Source organism: Gavialis gangeticus, unplaced genomic scaffold, assembly GCF_001723915.1.
Source record: "Gavialis gangeticus isolate Ggan-Ray unplaced genomic scaffold, GavGan_comp1, whole genome shotgun sequence".
NCBI classification, from domain to species: domain Eukaryota; kingdom Metazoa; phylum Chordata; order Crocodylia; family Gavialidae; genus Gavialis; species Gavialis gangeticus.
Genome location: NW_017728992.1, coordinates 86,411,728 through 86,426,106, shown reverse-complemented (window position 1 = coordinate 86,426,106; position 14,379 = coordinate 86,411,728). Strand labels below are relative to the sequence as shown.

Below are 14,379 nucleotides of genomic sequence, written 5' to 3'. Positions count from 1 at the left end.
CACTTTCATGTGCAAGTTGCTCTGGGGGCAGTAGGGAAAGCTTAGGCCAGCACTGGGCTGCCCCCAGCAGCCTTACCTGGGGTCCTGGGGGCTTCCGCCACAGTGATTCTGCCATGGATCCAGGTGGCCCGGCTCTGCTTTTCAGCATGCACTGGCCAAGCATGTGTTGCTCTGGTTTTTGTGTGTTTTTTTTTGACCCGTGGATATCAAGGAGTCAAAAAACTCTGCAGAACCGCTCCCCTGGCACAGCATATGCTTGGCCAGCAAGCCCTTGCAGCGTGGAGAACACAGGACTGTGCAGCATGTGGCACTGCAACACATTTGCAGCCCCACATAACTGCATGACCGTGCATGTCTGGATGCGCCCCTTGTGTCCAACCTTTTGCTGTACTTTCGGCTCCCTGCCTGACCTGTTGCTCTGCTCTCTGCTCCTTGCCTTATCTGTTGGTACGTTTCCTGCTCCCTCCCTGATCTGCTGCATGCCACAAACAAATACTTGTAGCACACATTATGGGTTGCCCACCCCGGTTTCTGGGAAGCTCCTGAAGACTGTTTGAATACATGAAGCAATTAAACCATATTCTGCTGTCAATACTGTATTTGCCCAAATTCAAGATAACTTACAAATTAAATTAAAAAAAATAAATTTAATAATTAGACTCTATGCATGGAAAATTATAAATGTGTTATAATTTTCCAGTATAGAATCTGATCAGTGGAAGGTTGTTTTAAATTCATCCCCCCCACACTGCAGTGGCAGGTAAAGCAGTGGCAGGGATGAGGGATCAGACCCCTTTCTCCTAGCTGGAGGGACTGCAGCTGAAGGTAAGAGGGATAGGTAACAGCTGGGGAGGAGGCAGACTAAACAGTCCCCTCCATGTTTCCCTTGAGCCACACATGCAGGTGTCCTCCGTTTCTCCCCACTGCTCTCCCCCACCCCACCATTGTCCCCAGTGTTCCCCCTGCCTGCCAAATAAGCCATCCCCACTTGGGGCAGGCAGCAGCTCAGCTCCAGCTTCAGCCCCTAGTACCTGTCCCAGGCTGGTACTTAAATCCAAGATGAGGCTTTTTTCCCCCATGCTGACTGGGGGGAAAAGAACCTTCTTTCAAAACAGCAATGAAGCCTTATCAGTACCAGCCCTAACCACAGAACTCTGCTCTTGCATCTGTTCCCTGAAGCTTGCTAATACTATTGTTAATACTCTAAACAAGAATTAGCAAAAAACCAATCATGGCAATCAGAACTTGCATCTCAGACCTATCCCAATGGACATTATTTTTAAATAAAACTTAATTTTAAAATGCTTACTGAATATTTCTCTAAGTTCAAGAGAACTGTTTCCTCCACGTGACAGAGAGTAGACAATTTCAACAGGCATATGTAGATGACAAAGTCAGGCTACTCATAAAAATGGCAAGTTTTAGCAAAGCAGCTTAAATTTAAAAGGTTTTCTTTTATTTACACAGCAATAACAGGTTATAGCCCAGCTGACTCAGTGCTTGTGTGTAGTATGTGTGGAAATGCTGGTGAAGTCCATGCTGTTACATTATGTCATACCATTCAAATCTCTTTAATACCATTTAGAATTTTAAAACCTACAGGCATTCTAAATCCATGCAAGTCAGCCATATCCAATTATACACCCACGTTTCCTCAATTTGTCTTTTTTCTTAATACAGCTTTAGCTTAGACAGAAACTTAACATTTTCTCATTTGCTATTAGAAAGAGACAGAAACCTCATCAAGTAAAACACAAGTTTCCAGAAAATACAAAAAAGAAACCCCACATACCCTCTGATAGTTGCAGAATTGCAATATAGAAAGAGCTTGAAACTATTTTTTTCTTGCTTGTTTTATAACTTAGAAATACAGATCATGCATTCGCTGAAGACTGTCGAATAAAGAAATAGGAAGGCACGTTATGAGAGACTGAAGAAAAATCAACTTTAAGACAGGAAAGAATTACCAGGCAAGATCTATCATTATAAATCCCCCAAGTGGACACCGTATTTTCCAAAACAAAATGGATTAATTAAATACAGGTTAACAATGTTCCAAGCAGCCTGACTACACCAAAAACCATGTACATTGGAATACGTTCTGCTACCTGTTCTTTCAATGTTTTTATTCTTAATTTTTTAGATAGTTATTTTGGTATAACTGCACTGAAAGGGTGTGTCCACATTGCTGTCTACAACACTTTAAACTTTCCCATGTGCATAGTACTGCCTGCACAGCACTGAGTTTTCTCAGTATTAGCATAACCATTCTGGACTGGTATCCCAAATACCAATTAACAATGGTCTTCCACTAGGCTCAGTGCATTACAACTCATTGCAATAGAGTGTGAGATACCTACCAGAACCTGTTGGAATTCTAGGCCTTTATGTCAAAACACCCGCAATTCATTTGATGGTACTTATATATAGCTACAGTAGTCAGTGCCATCTCCAAAACACTTTAAAAACAATTTCATGTACTACAGAAGAAACACTGCTGAGTACCACATTCCTGACCACTATTCATACATAATGCAAGCAGGATTGCAAACTGGCAAACCTGCATGCTGGCAGCCTTGCAGGAGACTGAAGAACATCACCATACAACTATAGTTTTACCCCTAACTTTGGAGACAAACTTGGAAGGTATATACAGTATAACCTCATGAATCTGGCATACTCAGGACGGAGCACCTGCCAGAAATGTGAAAATTCCAGATTTGTGAAACTGGAATGGCGGCCGGTGCAGGAGCGGCAGGGAAGAAGGGGTGGCAGGCAGTGCCCAAGCAGCGGCTGCACATGGAGCGACGGCACAGGGTGGTGGATGGCAGCGGCAGCCACTGTGTGCAAGCTTCCCTGCCCCCGTTGCTCCGGAGCCACCTCCTGCTACTCCCCGATGGAGTGTAGTTTTAAAAAGTGCCACATTTTCAATAATTCTGGATTTCTGATATCCGGATCTATGAGATTATACTGTACCAAAGTTTTCTGAACTGGTTATAAATAAGAGCACTGCTAATGAGCACTAACTGATGGGACAGGACAGTACTACAGAGCTAATAAAGCTATTCTAGTACAGCTGCAGCTTCAGGATATGGAAAGCCACCTCCTTGGAAATCTGTGCTAAGCTCACTACAGAGCTGCAATGATGAAACACCAGTACCCTCAACCAAGCAGAGGCCTCATGCCTCGTCATCTGGGAGCTCCTCCCTTCCAGTGGCTACCAGTCAGTGACTAACTAGTTTCATTCTGGTGAACAGGTTTTCAAAACTGTTGGGTCACAGGAGGTAAAACACTGTTATTGTGGGTATATGGCTGCCCTGGGTCAAAAAACTTCGCAATACCTAGGTGGCTATAACTGACTCTGAATAGTTTATATTCTGAGGATGTAGAGGAGCCAAAAATGGGACCCATGGGCTAATTAGGTCTCTTTCCTGCCCCCGCCCTTTCCCCCTGCAGGTTCTGGAGTTTATCTGAACGGAGGCATTTCTTCATGATGATGAAAGTCCTGTCTGACCACCAGCAGGTTCACTAAGCCTGGGACTGAGCAGCACAGATGACAACAGGATTTTTAAAAATGTATCCCCATCAGAGGGAACGAAAATGGGATGTTTGCTTACCCATACCACTACAGGCATGAATGATATGGCTCCAGCTGCTATTTTGCGAGAATCAGCTTACTGTCTGCTTCTCTGGCTTACGAAGGACAGAACTGCATATATTTAAGTAACTGCAGAATGTCTACGGAACATGCACTTGGAGGAACAAAAGGGGAGATTGAAGGTGTTTCAATACAAAACTGGAGGCTTCAGGGAACTATCTGTCTTGTATTATAGATGCTTTATTTTACTTATGTGAGAGAGCAAGCTAGATGCCTCTGGAAGCATTAAACAGTCAGAGAAATATCCAGTATTAAATGTCACCAAAGACTGACAGCCAGGATCAAGAAAACATTGTGCTTTCACTTTGACAGCAAGCTGAAGGGGGAAAAAATTGTAATGTTATGAAGTCAATGAATATGACACAGCACACTCTTTCTGAAATACAAAGCCTACTAGGGAGAGCTGTGCCTAATGAAATTTTGCGTGAGGATAACTATTTTCTTTTTTTACTAATTTAATATATAACACATAACAGTGCAGAATTTTCCAAAACAGAGTCAATATATTTCTGTAGAGGAAACATAAAAATGTGGTGGTGGGAATATATTGGCTCTTCTGAGAGGGGAGGAGTTGCATGGGAACTATTCTTTGAAGTTGGGATTAGCAGAAGGGAGGTCTCAATATCTGATGTTCTCAAAACAGGCAGGACCTGTTAACGTAAGGCAGGGCTGTTAACCACCTGCCCTCTGGGGCTTCTGGCTGGGGCTGTCAGTAGCAAAGGCGTTAACACCACTGTTCTTCAACCCCTGCTAGCAACAAAGGAGTTAAATGCAGCAATCATAGCCACTGGACTGGCAGTCAGCACCCAAGGCATGAATGCCACTACTGAATTTAGCCTTTTCAGTTGCTGTTGATGACTAAACTCTGCAGCAGTTGGTGAGGAGCACTGTGTGGAGCTGTTAACTCTCTGGATGCTGGAAGTGCTGACATGGCAGCTTGATCCAAAAGTGGGTTATCTAGCCTGCAAGAAGCCCTGTGGTCCAGATCCAGCTCACCAGCTCATTTGAGTTTGACAAACTTGGCCTACAGTATTGCTATGCACAACTGTGGTTCACTAAGATTCTCCAAGGCAAACCCGTCTGCAGCTGCATGACATCCATTTGTCTCCCCAACTAGCTGGACAGCTTCTTAGCAAGTTTCCTGTCTTCGTCTCTCGTTTTTGGTGTACAGCACGATTCCGTTGTACAAGTTGCCAACTTGCAGTATTTAAAATATAGATGTTTCTACTAGTTCAGCGGCTCCCAAACTCTGACAGATTGCGCACTACCAATTTAAACAATACAGCCTTAAGTACCACCAGCAAATTTTTGTCATTAGAGGTGCACCAATACATCGGTCCAATATCAGATTGGCACCGATATTAAGAAAACTGACTATATTGGAAACTGGCCTGATGTGGCCAATAACTTGGCTGATAAATGCCTGTGTGCAAGCGCAGTCACAGCGCAGCACGCAGGCAGTGAGAAGAGCTGTGTGCAGCTGGTAAGTCTGTTATGGTGGAAGGGCAGGAGGGAGGGAAGAAGCATGGGGGGGGTGCAGATCAGTGCCCCCGGCAGTGAGGGAGGGAGTGGGGCCGAGGTAGGCACTGCCCAGCCAGGGTGGAGTGCAGGATGGAGCCACAGCTTGTTCAAAGGGTGTGTGTGTGTGGGGGGGTGGCTTCTGCTGCTATGAGCACCCTGGGAGGGCAGGGGGGGAGTGTGCCCCTGGATCTGCATGGGGGTGGGCAGGGTGGACTACAGCTGTGGGCTGGGGCTGCACTAGGCTCTTCCTGATGGCAGGGGCTGGGCTGCTGTGCTGTGCTTAAGGTGCACAGCAGTTGTGGCACTGGAAGGGGGGCTATGGCAAAATCTGGGGTGGCTGCAGCCCTCCTGTAGCCCCAATCCCAGTGTCGCTGCTGCCTGCCCTGAGTGCAGCACAGGTCAGCCTCCCCCTCCACCAGGAAGAGCCCGCCGCAGCCCCCCGCCCTGAGCTGGGGCAGCACTAGAGGTGAGAAGCCTCTGTCTGATAGAGGTTTTGCTTCCCGCCTGCGAGACTGGGAATTCAGGTAAGGGCCCCACCAGGCCAGACCCAGGGCCTCCCACTGGAGGAAAGGGGTGGCAGTGTGGGGAGCCTTTCGCTATAGGTCTCTGCCAGGCTGGCCCTGCATACTGCCACCATGTGTGGCAGGGACTTGTGGCTATGGGACCGGGCTGGGCCGGCTCTGCACTCTGCACCATGTACAGCAAGGGAGCTGCACACTATGGGGCTGGGTGAGGCTAGCCCCGCTTGCTGCCAACACATGCAGGTCCAGGGACTGGCACACTCTGGGGACTCTGAGGACTCCCCCTCCCACACACACCTATACCCTCCCACCCCATTCTCCCCCTACCATAACCCCCACACACTACACCCTCCCACTAGGAGGGTGATAAAGCACTAGAACAGGTTACTTAGAGAGGTGGTGGAATCTCCATCCTTGGAGGTTTTTAAGACCAGCTTGACAAAGCCCTGGCTGCAATGATCTAGTTTGGACTACTTCTGCTTTGAGCAGGAGACTGGACTAGATGACCTCCTGAGGTCCCTTCCTTCCAATCCTAATTTTCTATGATTTTATATACCATGACAGAATATATACCAGGGTTCTGTGGTGGCCTTGCAATAACCCATTAATTACAATATAAGAGACTTCTTAATGTAAATCCATGAGCATTTACCATTCCCAAGATGCCCTTCCAGGAAAACAGGATGAAAACCTTGGTATTTCTAACATAAAACATGATTTTATTTGATAATCTTACATAAACTTATTTTACACAAAAATAAATATGATCTGTAAAAGATTTATGCAAGTACTTTTGTTTGCATGCAGTCTATGATATGGTCCCAGAATGTTCCTTTGAAAGTACCCAATGATGTACCGTGAAAGTGTTCATTACATACTACACTTCTACTAAATGCAATACTTTTCACATGAAGTATGGTATCCATAAATAAACAAGTTGTTTTCATAATTTAAATGACTCCCTTTCTGCTGCTTATTGACAAAGAAATAACAATACACCACCCCCAACATAAAACAGGTTCTGAGTTCTTGTCAATATACAAGTGGAAAGAGTAATTACCATTTTTCTTTTCTTTTTGTATACAGCACACCCCTGCCTATAGAACACACCTGGTTTTAGAAGAACAGCTTGAAGGGAGAGAAAAAAAGCTCATCTTTTATGGTAACAGAGTAACGGCAGCTAGGGAGCTGAGCCTGCTACAAGCCCTGTGCACCTGATGAGGCTCATGGTGTATTGGCTCTAGGGCTACATGCCAAGTCTAACCAACCCTGTGTGCTGGGCTTGGGATAGGGATGGGCAATTATTTTGGTTGGAGGGCCACTTAATGAGTCTTGGTGAGCTGCTGAGGGCTGCAACAGTAGCCCCACCCCTTGACAGGTGCCTTGTCCTCTGGTTGCCATCTTGGAACCAGAAGTCCCACCACCTAACCCCTGACCTTTGCCACCAGATTGCATAACAGCTCAAATATAAAGTCTTACTCTTGTACAGGGCTGTCCCTTGGGGGGGGGGGGGGAAATCAGGGTGACCGTCCTGTGCCCCACACTTCAGGGGGCCCCGCGGAGCTGGGTGGAGTGGTGGTTCTGCATCCAGCCACTCGCTACCCCCTCCTCCCCCTGCTGCCAATGGCAGAAGCAGCTTCTTTGGGTCTGGGGCCTGTGGGATCGGAGCAGGGGCCTCGCATGGGCTGATTTGCCCCAGGGCCCGCACCCTGCTTGGGTCAGCTCTGCTCTTGTATATTGTGTAGGTGGTGGTTGGGGGGTGGGTGTGTGTATACAGTGAGGTGGGTATGTGGAGTTTGTGAGGGGGTCTGGGCATGTGTATGAAGTTTGTGAGGAGGTATGGTTGGGTAAGGGAGAGTATAGGGTATGTTGGTGGTGTGTGTGGGCATGGGGGGTGTGGGTGGTTTGTGGGGTGAGGGCCCCCCCACATCCCATCACCATGGTGCACAGTTCCTGCTGCCGGTGGCAGCAGCAGCAGGCAGTGGGCTCTCAGGGTGTTCTTGGCCCACACAGGTGCAGTCACTTTGTGGTGCATCTCCAGCCAGGTCCAGGACCTGCACATGGTGGCAAGGACTGGAGTCACTGGTGAATCTCTTTGAGTATTCATGGTGCTCAGGAGAGGTCCCAAAAGACTGAAAGAGAACAACTGTTGCCCCCATCTTCAAAAAGAGAAGGAGAGAGGACCCAGGGAACTACAGGCCGATCAGCCTGACCTCAATCCCAGGAAAAACTCTTGAAAAATTTCTCAAGGAGTCCATATGTGATAAGCTAGTAGAAGGCAAAATTCTGAATGGCAGCCAGCATGGTTTTGTTGCAAGTAGGTCATGTCTGACTAACCTCATCTTCTACGACCAGGTTACTCACCACCTGGATAAGGGAGATGAGGTCAATGTCATTTACTTGGACTTCAGGAAGGCCTTTGACTTGGTGTCCCATGAGGTTCTCAAGGTAAAACTAGGGGATTATGGGCTCAACAATTCAATGGTCAGATGGGTGGGAAACTGGCTCTGGGGTCAGACCCAGAGACTACTAATAGATGGATCTGTGTCAACCTGGAGGAAGGTAGCCAGTGGGGTCCCTCAGGGTTTGGCACTTGGACCAGTGCTTTTCAACATCTGCATCAATGATGGTGAAAAGCACACTGACAAAGTTCGCAGATGACACCAAGTGCTGGGGAAGTGCAGTCGCACATCAGGGTAGGCTGACTATCCAGGTGGATCTAAACAGATTACTTAGATGGGCAGATGAGAACCAGATGTTGTTCAGCATGGAGAAGTGTAAAGAGCTCCATCTGGGAAGGAAAAGTCTGCAACAAACTTACAGACTTGGTGGTGCTACACTAGCTAGCACCATGTCTGAAAGGGACCTGAAATCATAATTGACCATAAAATGGGACTTGGGGGGCCATAATTGACCATAAAATGAATATGAGCCACCAGTGTGATGCCACAGTTAGCAGAGCAAACAATATGCTGGCATGCATCCCAAGCAAAACTAAGGAAGTTATTCTTCCGCTCTACTCGGCATTGGTGAGGCCACAGCTGGAGTACTGCATGCAGTTCTGGGTGCCACACTTCAAGAAGGATGTGGGGAAGCTTGAGAGAGTCCAGAGAAGAACCATTCATGATTAGATGCCTAAAGAGCAAGCCACACAAGGAAAGGCTGACAGATATGGGACTGTTCCACCCAGAATGGAGAAGACTTCAGGGGGATTTGGTGGCAGCTTACAAATATCAGGGAAGAGCATCAGGGGTTAGGTGAACAACTGTTCATCAAAGCACACCAAGGGAAAACAAGGAGCAACAGTCAAACTCCTAGAAGAAGGTTTGAGACTCCATACAAGCAAAAATTTCTTCACAGTTCATGTGACCAAACTCTGGAATAGATTCCCAGCAGGGGTGGTGCAGGCACCTAGCCTGGAGATCTTCAAAAGGAGACTGGACACGCACCTTTCTGGGCTTATGTGACACTAGCAATCTTTCCTGCCCAGAGCAGGGGGGCTGGACCTGAGGATCTCACGAGGTCCCTTCCAGCCCTAAACATCTGTGAATCTGTGAGCCAGGCCAGCCCGCCTTTATTTTGCAGGGCTCACATGCAGCTCCTAGGGCTTGCATGTCCCTGGGGAGAAGCCCCATGCAACAGGAATAGCTGCTTTCCCTTCTCCCTGCTCCCATGTGCAGCTCCTGAAGAAGGCAGGTAGCTCCACTGTGCAGGGCTTCCCCCCTGGTGGTGAGTGAGTCCCAAGAGCTGCATGTGAGCCCCGCACAATACAGGTGGGCTGGCCTGGCTCTGCTCCTTGCTGCCACGTGCAGCTCCTGGAACTGGCTGGAGCTGTGCACTACTGAGTGGCTGTGCCTGAGTGGGCCATGAGCACCCCAAGGGGCTGTGTACCATGGAGGAACGGTGCAGGAGGATCCCCACACACCCCCGCCCTCTTTTACACCCCACAAGCCACCCACACCCTGCTCATCTGAGCTCTGTGCTCCCACTGCCCCGCTGGGCATAGGCCTCAGCCTAAGCACTCCTGCCAACCCCAGCCTCATGCTCCATGCTCCCGCCCAGCTGCCACTTCCCTACCTGGAGTGAACACTGCAGCAGGGACATAAGGAACAGCTGCTGGAGGCCGGGAAAGCTGAGCAGGTCTCCCAACAGCTGCAGCAGCAGCCCCACCTGGAAGCCGTGCACACTGGCTGGGCTGGGGCCCTGCTGCACATGAGGGTGGGAGCAAAGCACTTGGGCTGGGCAGGGTATAATTAATTGGTGGGTGCCCACAGGCTGGATGGAATCGCCTGGCAAGCTGAATTGGGGCCACAGGCCACATTTTACCCGCCCCTGGTCTGGGGCAATGTGGAAGGGCTCAGTCTGGCATGCTGGCCCCTCTGGACTTTCCATCGACTGTGGAGCCATATGCCAGGTCAGGGCTCATGTGCTGGGGCAGATCTGGTGCGTGTTCAGGAAAAGGGACTCCCTAGAGGTCCAGAATTTTGGCAACTGGAGGGGAGGGGGTGAAAACAAGAGCTTTTTGAACTGCAGCAATTAATGTTGTCCCCTCTCTCCCCATTTCCAGACCTGTGGGGAGTCTTTTTCCTTGCATGTAATGTGCACCCCAAATTTCCCCAGGTGGTTTTGGGGAAAAAAGATGTTCACTGTACGTGAGAAAATATTGTAGACTTTCCTTTTAAATTAATGGGAAACAAGAAAACATTACTTAAAAGAAAATGAAGTATCAGCAGTTCTTTAACTAGGTGTTAATGTGTAATCCTAACTATGATAGTGTTACCAACTTTGCTAAAAGATTTAATTAAACAAATCCAGGTGCTCTGGTTGTTCAAAACAGCTGGACATACCTCATACCATTTTAATGTATACTAGTAATCTGAACCACACTAATTAGGACATGGTGTGTAGTTCAGCAGCAGCAAAGGATATTGTACAAGCTAAAAAGATTTTGGTTCAGAATCAAAAGACACATGAGAACACACACAATGATGATGAGGCTAATAGTCTTGCTCCATAAAATTCGTTGTCTACCTTTAATTGGCAGGGTAAACAAATGTTCTCTGAATACAGTTTTAAAACATTAATGCAATGTATGTAAAACATCGTAACCAATTTCTCTTGAACTCAGGACTCAACTCAAGACAAAATTATAAATGTACTACTATCTAGTTCCTGGAGCCTCCTCTTATCCAAGGCTACTAGATCTGCCAATAAGGTAAATACTTTCAAATCTTGGCACAAAGCCCCCACCATGTTGAGGATCAAGTAACTCGAGATGAAAAGCTCTTCTTTAACTGGAAGCCATGGTGAGCTATTCCCACAAAATGAAAGATTCATACGATTAAAATGAAGGTCAGAGGTTAAGCCTTCACTTCAGATACTAGGCCTACAGTCAACTTCTGTATCCAGGATGGTTCACCAGGCAACTCATCTACACTGGAACTGATGATTTCATTTTTTTTTATTACACTACCTGGCTGCAGCTCTACTCAGACTAGTACTAAGGAAGATTAACTGACTTTAACTTATTGTAGCTAAACCCTTCTTGCTTGGTTATCAGTTAAAACAGTGTTTCCCAAACGTTTGATACATAGGGCACACTATAATTCAGGATTAAAATGAACAGTAAATATCTGAAAAGTGAGGTGCAAAGGGATTCCCTTCCCTCCCAGAGAGACATCTTACTAGTGCTAAAATGTATTGTTAAAAAATGACAACAAACACATCTTTCTTTAAGCAAAGGATTAGTTTCCATACCAGTGGTTCTTAACCTTTTCAGCTTCAGCACAGCCTTCCATAACTTTTCTGAATTTCATTGCACCCAGTTGAAAATCACTGAGATATCTCTAAACTTAGAAAGCATATGGAAGGGGGCCTTGAGGCTAAAACAAGTTTAGAATCACCAATTTATCTGGTGCCACTTGACAGCAGGGACAGGACTTCATACAACTGTCTCCCCCCTGGTCTGTACTTCAGGGGGCAAGGACAGCACCCACTGCTGAGGGTGTTCCTGTAAGGTCTCATACATCGCCAACCACCACCACAACCCCTCCTGCTGGTGCTGGGAGTGTGGGAGAAGTGGAAGGGACAAGCAGGACTGCAAAGCAGAGTTCTGTCTGCAAGTCTGCCCACTTGCAGCAGAAACGCACATGTATGCAGGTGGGCATTGTTGGGGCAGAGAAGGGTGAGGGAAGGCAGTAGCAATCCATAGAGAAACAGCTGAAGTAGCTGGGGCAGGCTCAAGGTGTCGGACAGATTCCCCTCTTCACACAGGGAGATCTTGCAAGACACCCTTTGGGAATCACTGATTTAAAACCTGAAGCCTAAAGGAGCTCCTACCAGGTCACAAAACCATAATAAGTAAATAACCTTTGGACAAGGTTAGGTCCACATCTATGCCCTAGTTTTCCCCTAACATTTATAGCAGATGAGCCTTACACAAAATATGGAGAGGTGACTATAATGCTTCTTAAAGACAAGAAGTACAAAATATACTTGCAGTAGCTCTTTTTGGATTGGTATATTTCTGCATGCTAGTACACTCACCGCTTCAATTATATTTTTATTGGATGGTCCTTAATCTAGCTTCTTAGCTCATTATCCTGGCTCTGCAGTGCTAAGCAACTCTTCTGAAGTATTTCTTTCAAAAGAAGTTTCATTCTGCCCTCTACTGAATTCTTATAGAAATACACTTAATATACTGAACACGTCACAACCAAATCATTTTGCACTTCATTAATGTCCTGTCTCATCACATGCATTTCTTTCAAAACAGGCCTAAAGAATCTAGATTTTATATTAAAAAGGTAACTCTCAAACATTGTTAAAAAGATACCTGGCTGCAATTTCATAATGCAATATTTGAGAGCAGGGATGTCAAAGAGCTGGGCCCGCAAATCCCAATCACCTGGCCCACAGTGCTGCCCCAGGTCTCAAAGTGGGACTCATATGCTATATAAGTGATGCTGGACTGGGACTTGCACTGAACAATACCCATGTCAGCACCCACTGGACCAATCTGTGGGCCTGACTTGGAATGTGGATCAGCCCCACACCACTTGTCCAGTCCCTGGGGCCTGATTAATCTGACACCCCTGGTTTTAGACATACTTGCCACAACACAGCTTACAATGGGGGAAGGGAGAATCACAAACTCACGATTCAATTACCCATTACCAAAATTCACTGAAGGTGCTTCAGTGATGCTTACAATTAAATACTCAGAACTTCAGAAAAACTTTGAAGTCCTTTATAATGCTACATGGTTCAATTCAATACTAGCAGAGAACACTGTAGTACCAAAGAGCTGAAGCACTCATCTCTGATCGAATCCTTTTTTCTCATAGTACATCTACTTGAGATTAGCATTAGGAGGATTACAGCAGACTTGGCTTGTAGTTGTTTTATTGTTGAAGAAATTCACATCCAATATAAAGCTGCTATGCATACTAAAAATTAGGGGTTGATATTTGTTGTGAAGGGAAACTGGCACATACCAGGGCACAGAGGTATAGATAATAAAAGGCTGGAAAAAATTCATGTAAATCTGATGATCCAGACATGCATACACTCTGCCATTAACTAGCTAACTCCCCCATCCCCTCAACATTTATTGAGCTCTAGTTCTCCACAGTTTAGTTCATCTAGTTGTTGGAGGTACTGCTCTGCAGAAAAAGTGTTACTGCTACTAAGGTCTTGTCTATATAAAACTTTTGTTTTTACAAACTGAGGGAAGTGAACTGCCTTGCATCCACACACAAGTCCCTTTTTTGTATTTTTGGAGCCCTGTCTCACATTCAGCCATCTGCTTCAGAAGTGAAAAATCTATTCCAGAAACAGCTTTTTTGGTTTAACCTTAACGAGGGTCGATATACTGCATACCACTTCATTTGGACCAGCCTTCTAATGCTCTGGAGCTACTTTGACCATGCTTTTCCATCTACTACTCTCTAATCACAAAACAGGAGCATAATGCATCTCTCTGATGTATTGCCCTGACAGTCTGGGATACTGTGGAGGAGCAACTTCTCTTTACATTCATGATTTTTTTTTAGAAAAAAGTGTCTACCATTTCCTCCTGCCAGCTTTTAGACAGAAAATGTTGTTCTAAACAGAGTAAGAACCTCTCACAGCAGGCAAATATTGCCCAAATGAGCATACCACTGTCATTCTGCAACTATTCAGTGACCAGTTAAACGACTAATTTCTCTTGTTCAAGGATCCAGTAAAAGGCTTTATAAAAGACAAGCTTCCCAGAATGGCAGAAGGGATTACTGAAGTTCTATTTTGGCTATAGTAAACAGGGATAAGTTTCTAACAACACTGGCTTCTTGGACTTTTTAGATCACCTGCCTTTATTATGGAATATTCCAGTGATGACCAACCTTTCCGGGCTGTGGGCCACTCCCAGCATGTTGTGTCAGGCCCCAGCTGCCCCTGCATGCTGGATCAGGTCCCAGCCGACCCAATCCAGTGTATGGGGCCACATCATCTGGCTGCGGAGCCTGGAAATTTGGCGGTGGTGGAGTGGTGACAGCACTGATTACCACTCCTGCCAAACTTCTGGACCTGTGGGAAACCCGAGGGCCAGAGGACACTCCTCCACAGGCCGGATCTTGCCAGTGAGCTGGAGGTTGAGCACTACTGGAATATTTCAGGGGGGGGGGGGGGGAGGGTTTT

The 14,379-nt window shown here is 46.5% G+C and overlaps 1 protein-coding gene across 6 annotated transcripts in view; it reads right to left on the bottom strand.

Annotated features, from left to right (window-relative positions):
- Positions 1-14,379, bottom strand: part of FAM210A (family with sequence similarity 210 member A) — a 46,362-nt gene that overhangs the window by 14,837 nt on the left and 17,146 nt on the right. For 3 of the 6 annotated variants that reach the window (XM_019524847.1, XM_019524882.1, XM_019524890.1), the window contains exon 1: positions 1,601-1,632. The exons of 2 other annotated variants lie outside the window; for them this stretch is intronic. In XM_019524847.1, the coding sequence (XP_019380392.1) occupies positions 1,601-1,617 (17 nt within the window). In that variant the 5' untranslated portion in view covers positions 1,618-1,632. Of the gene's footprint in view, positions 1-1,600; positions 1,633-1,792; positions 1,893-14,379 lie in introns of those variants that run through there. One more of the 6 variants, XM_019524866.1, reaches the window with a different exon arrangement.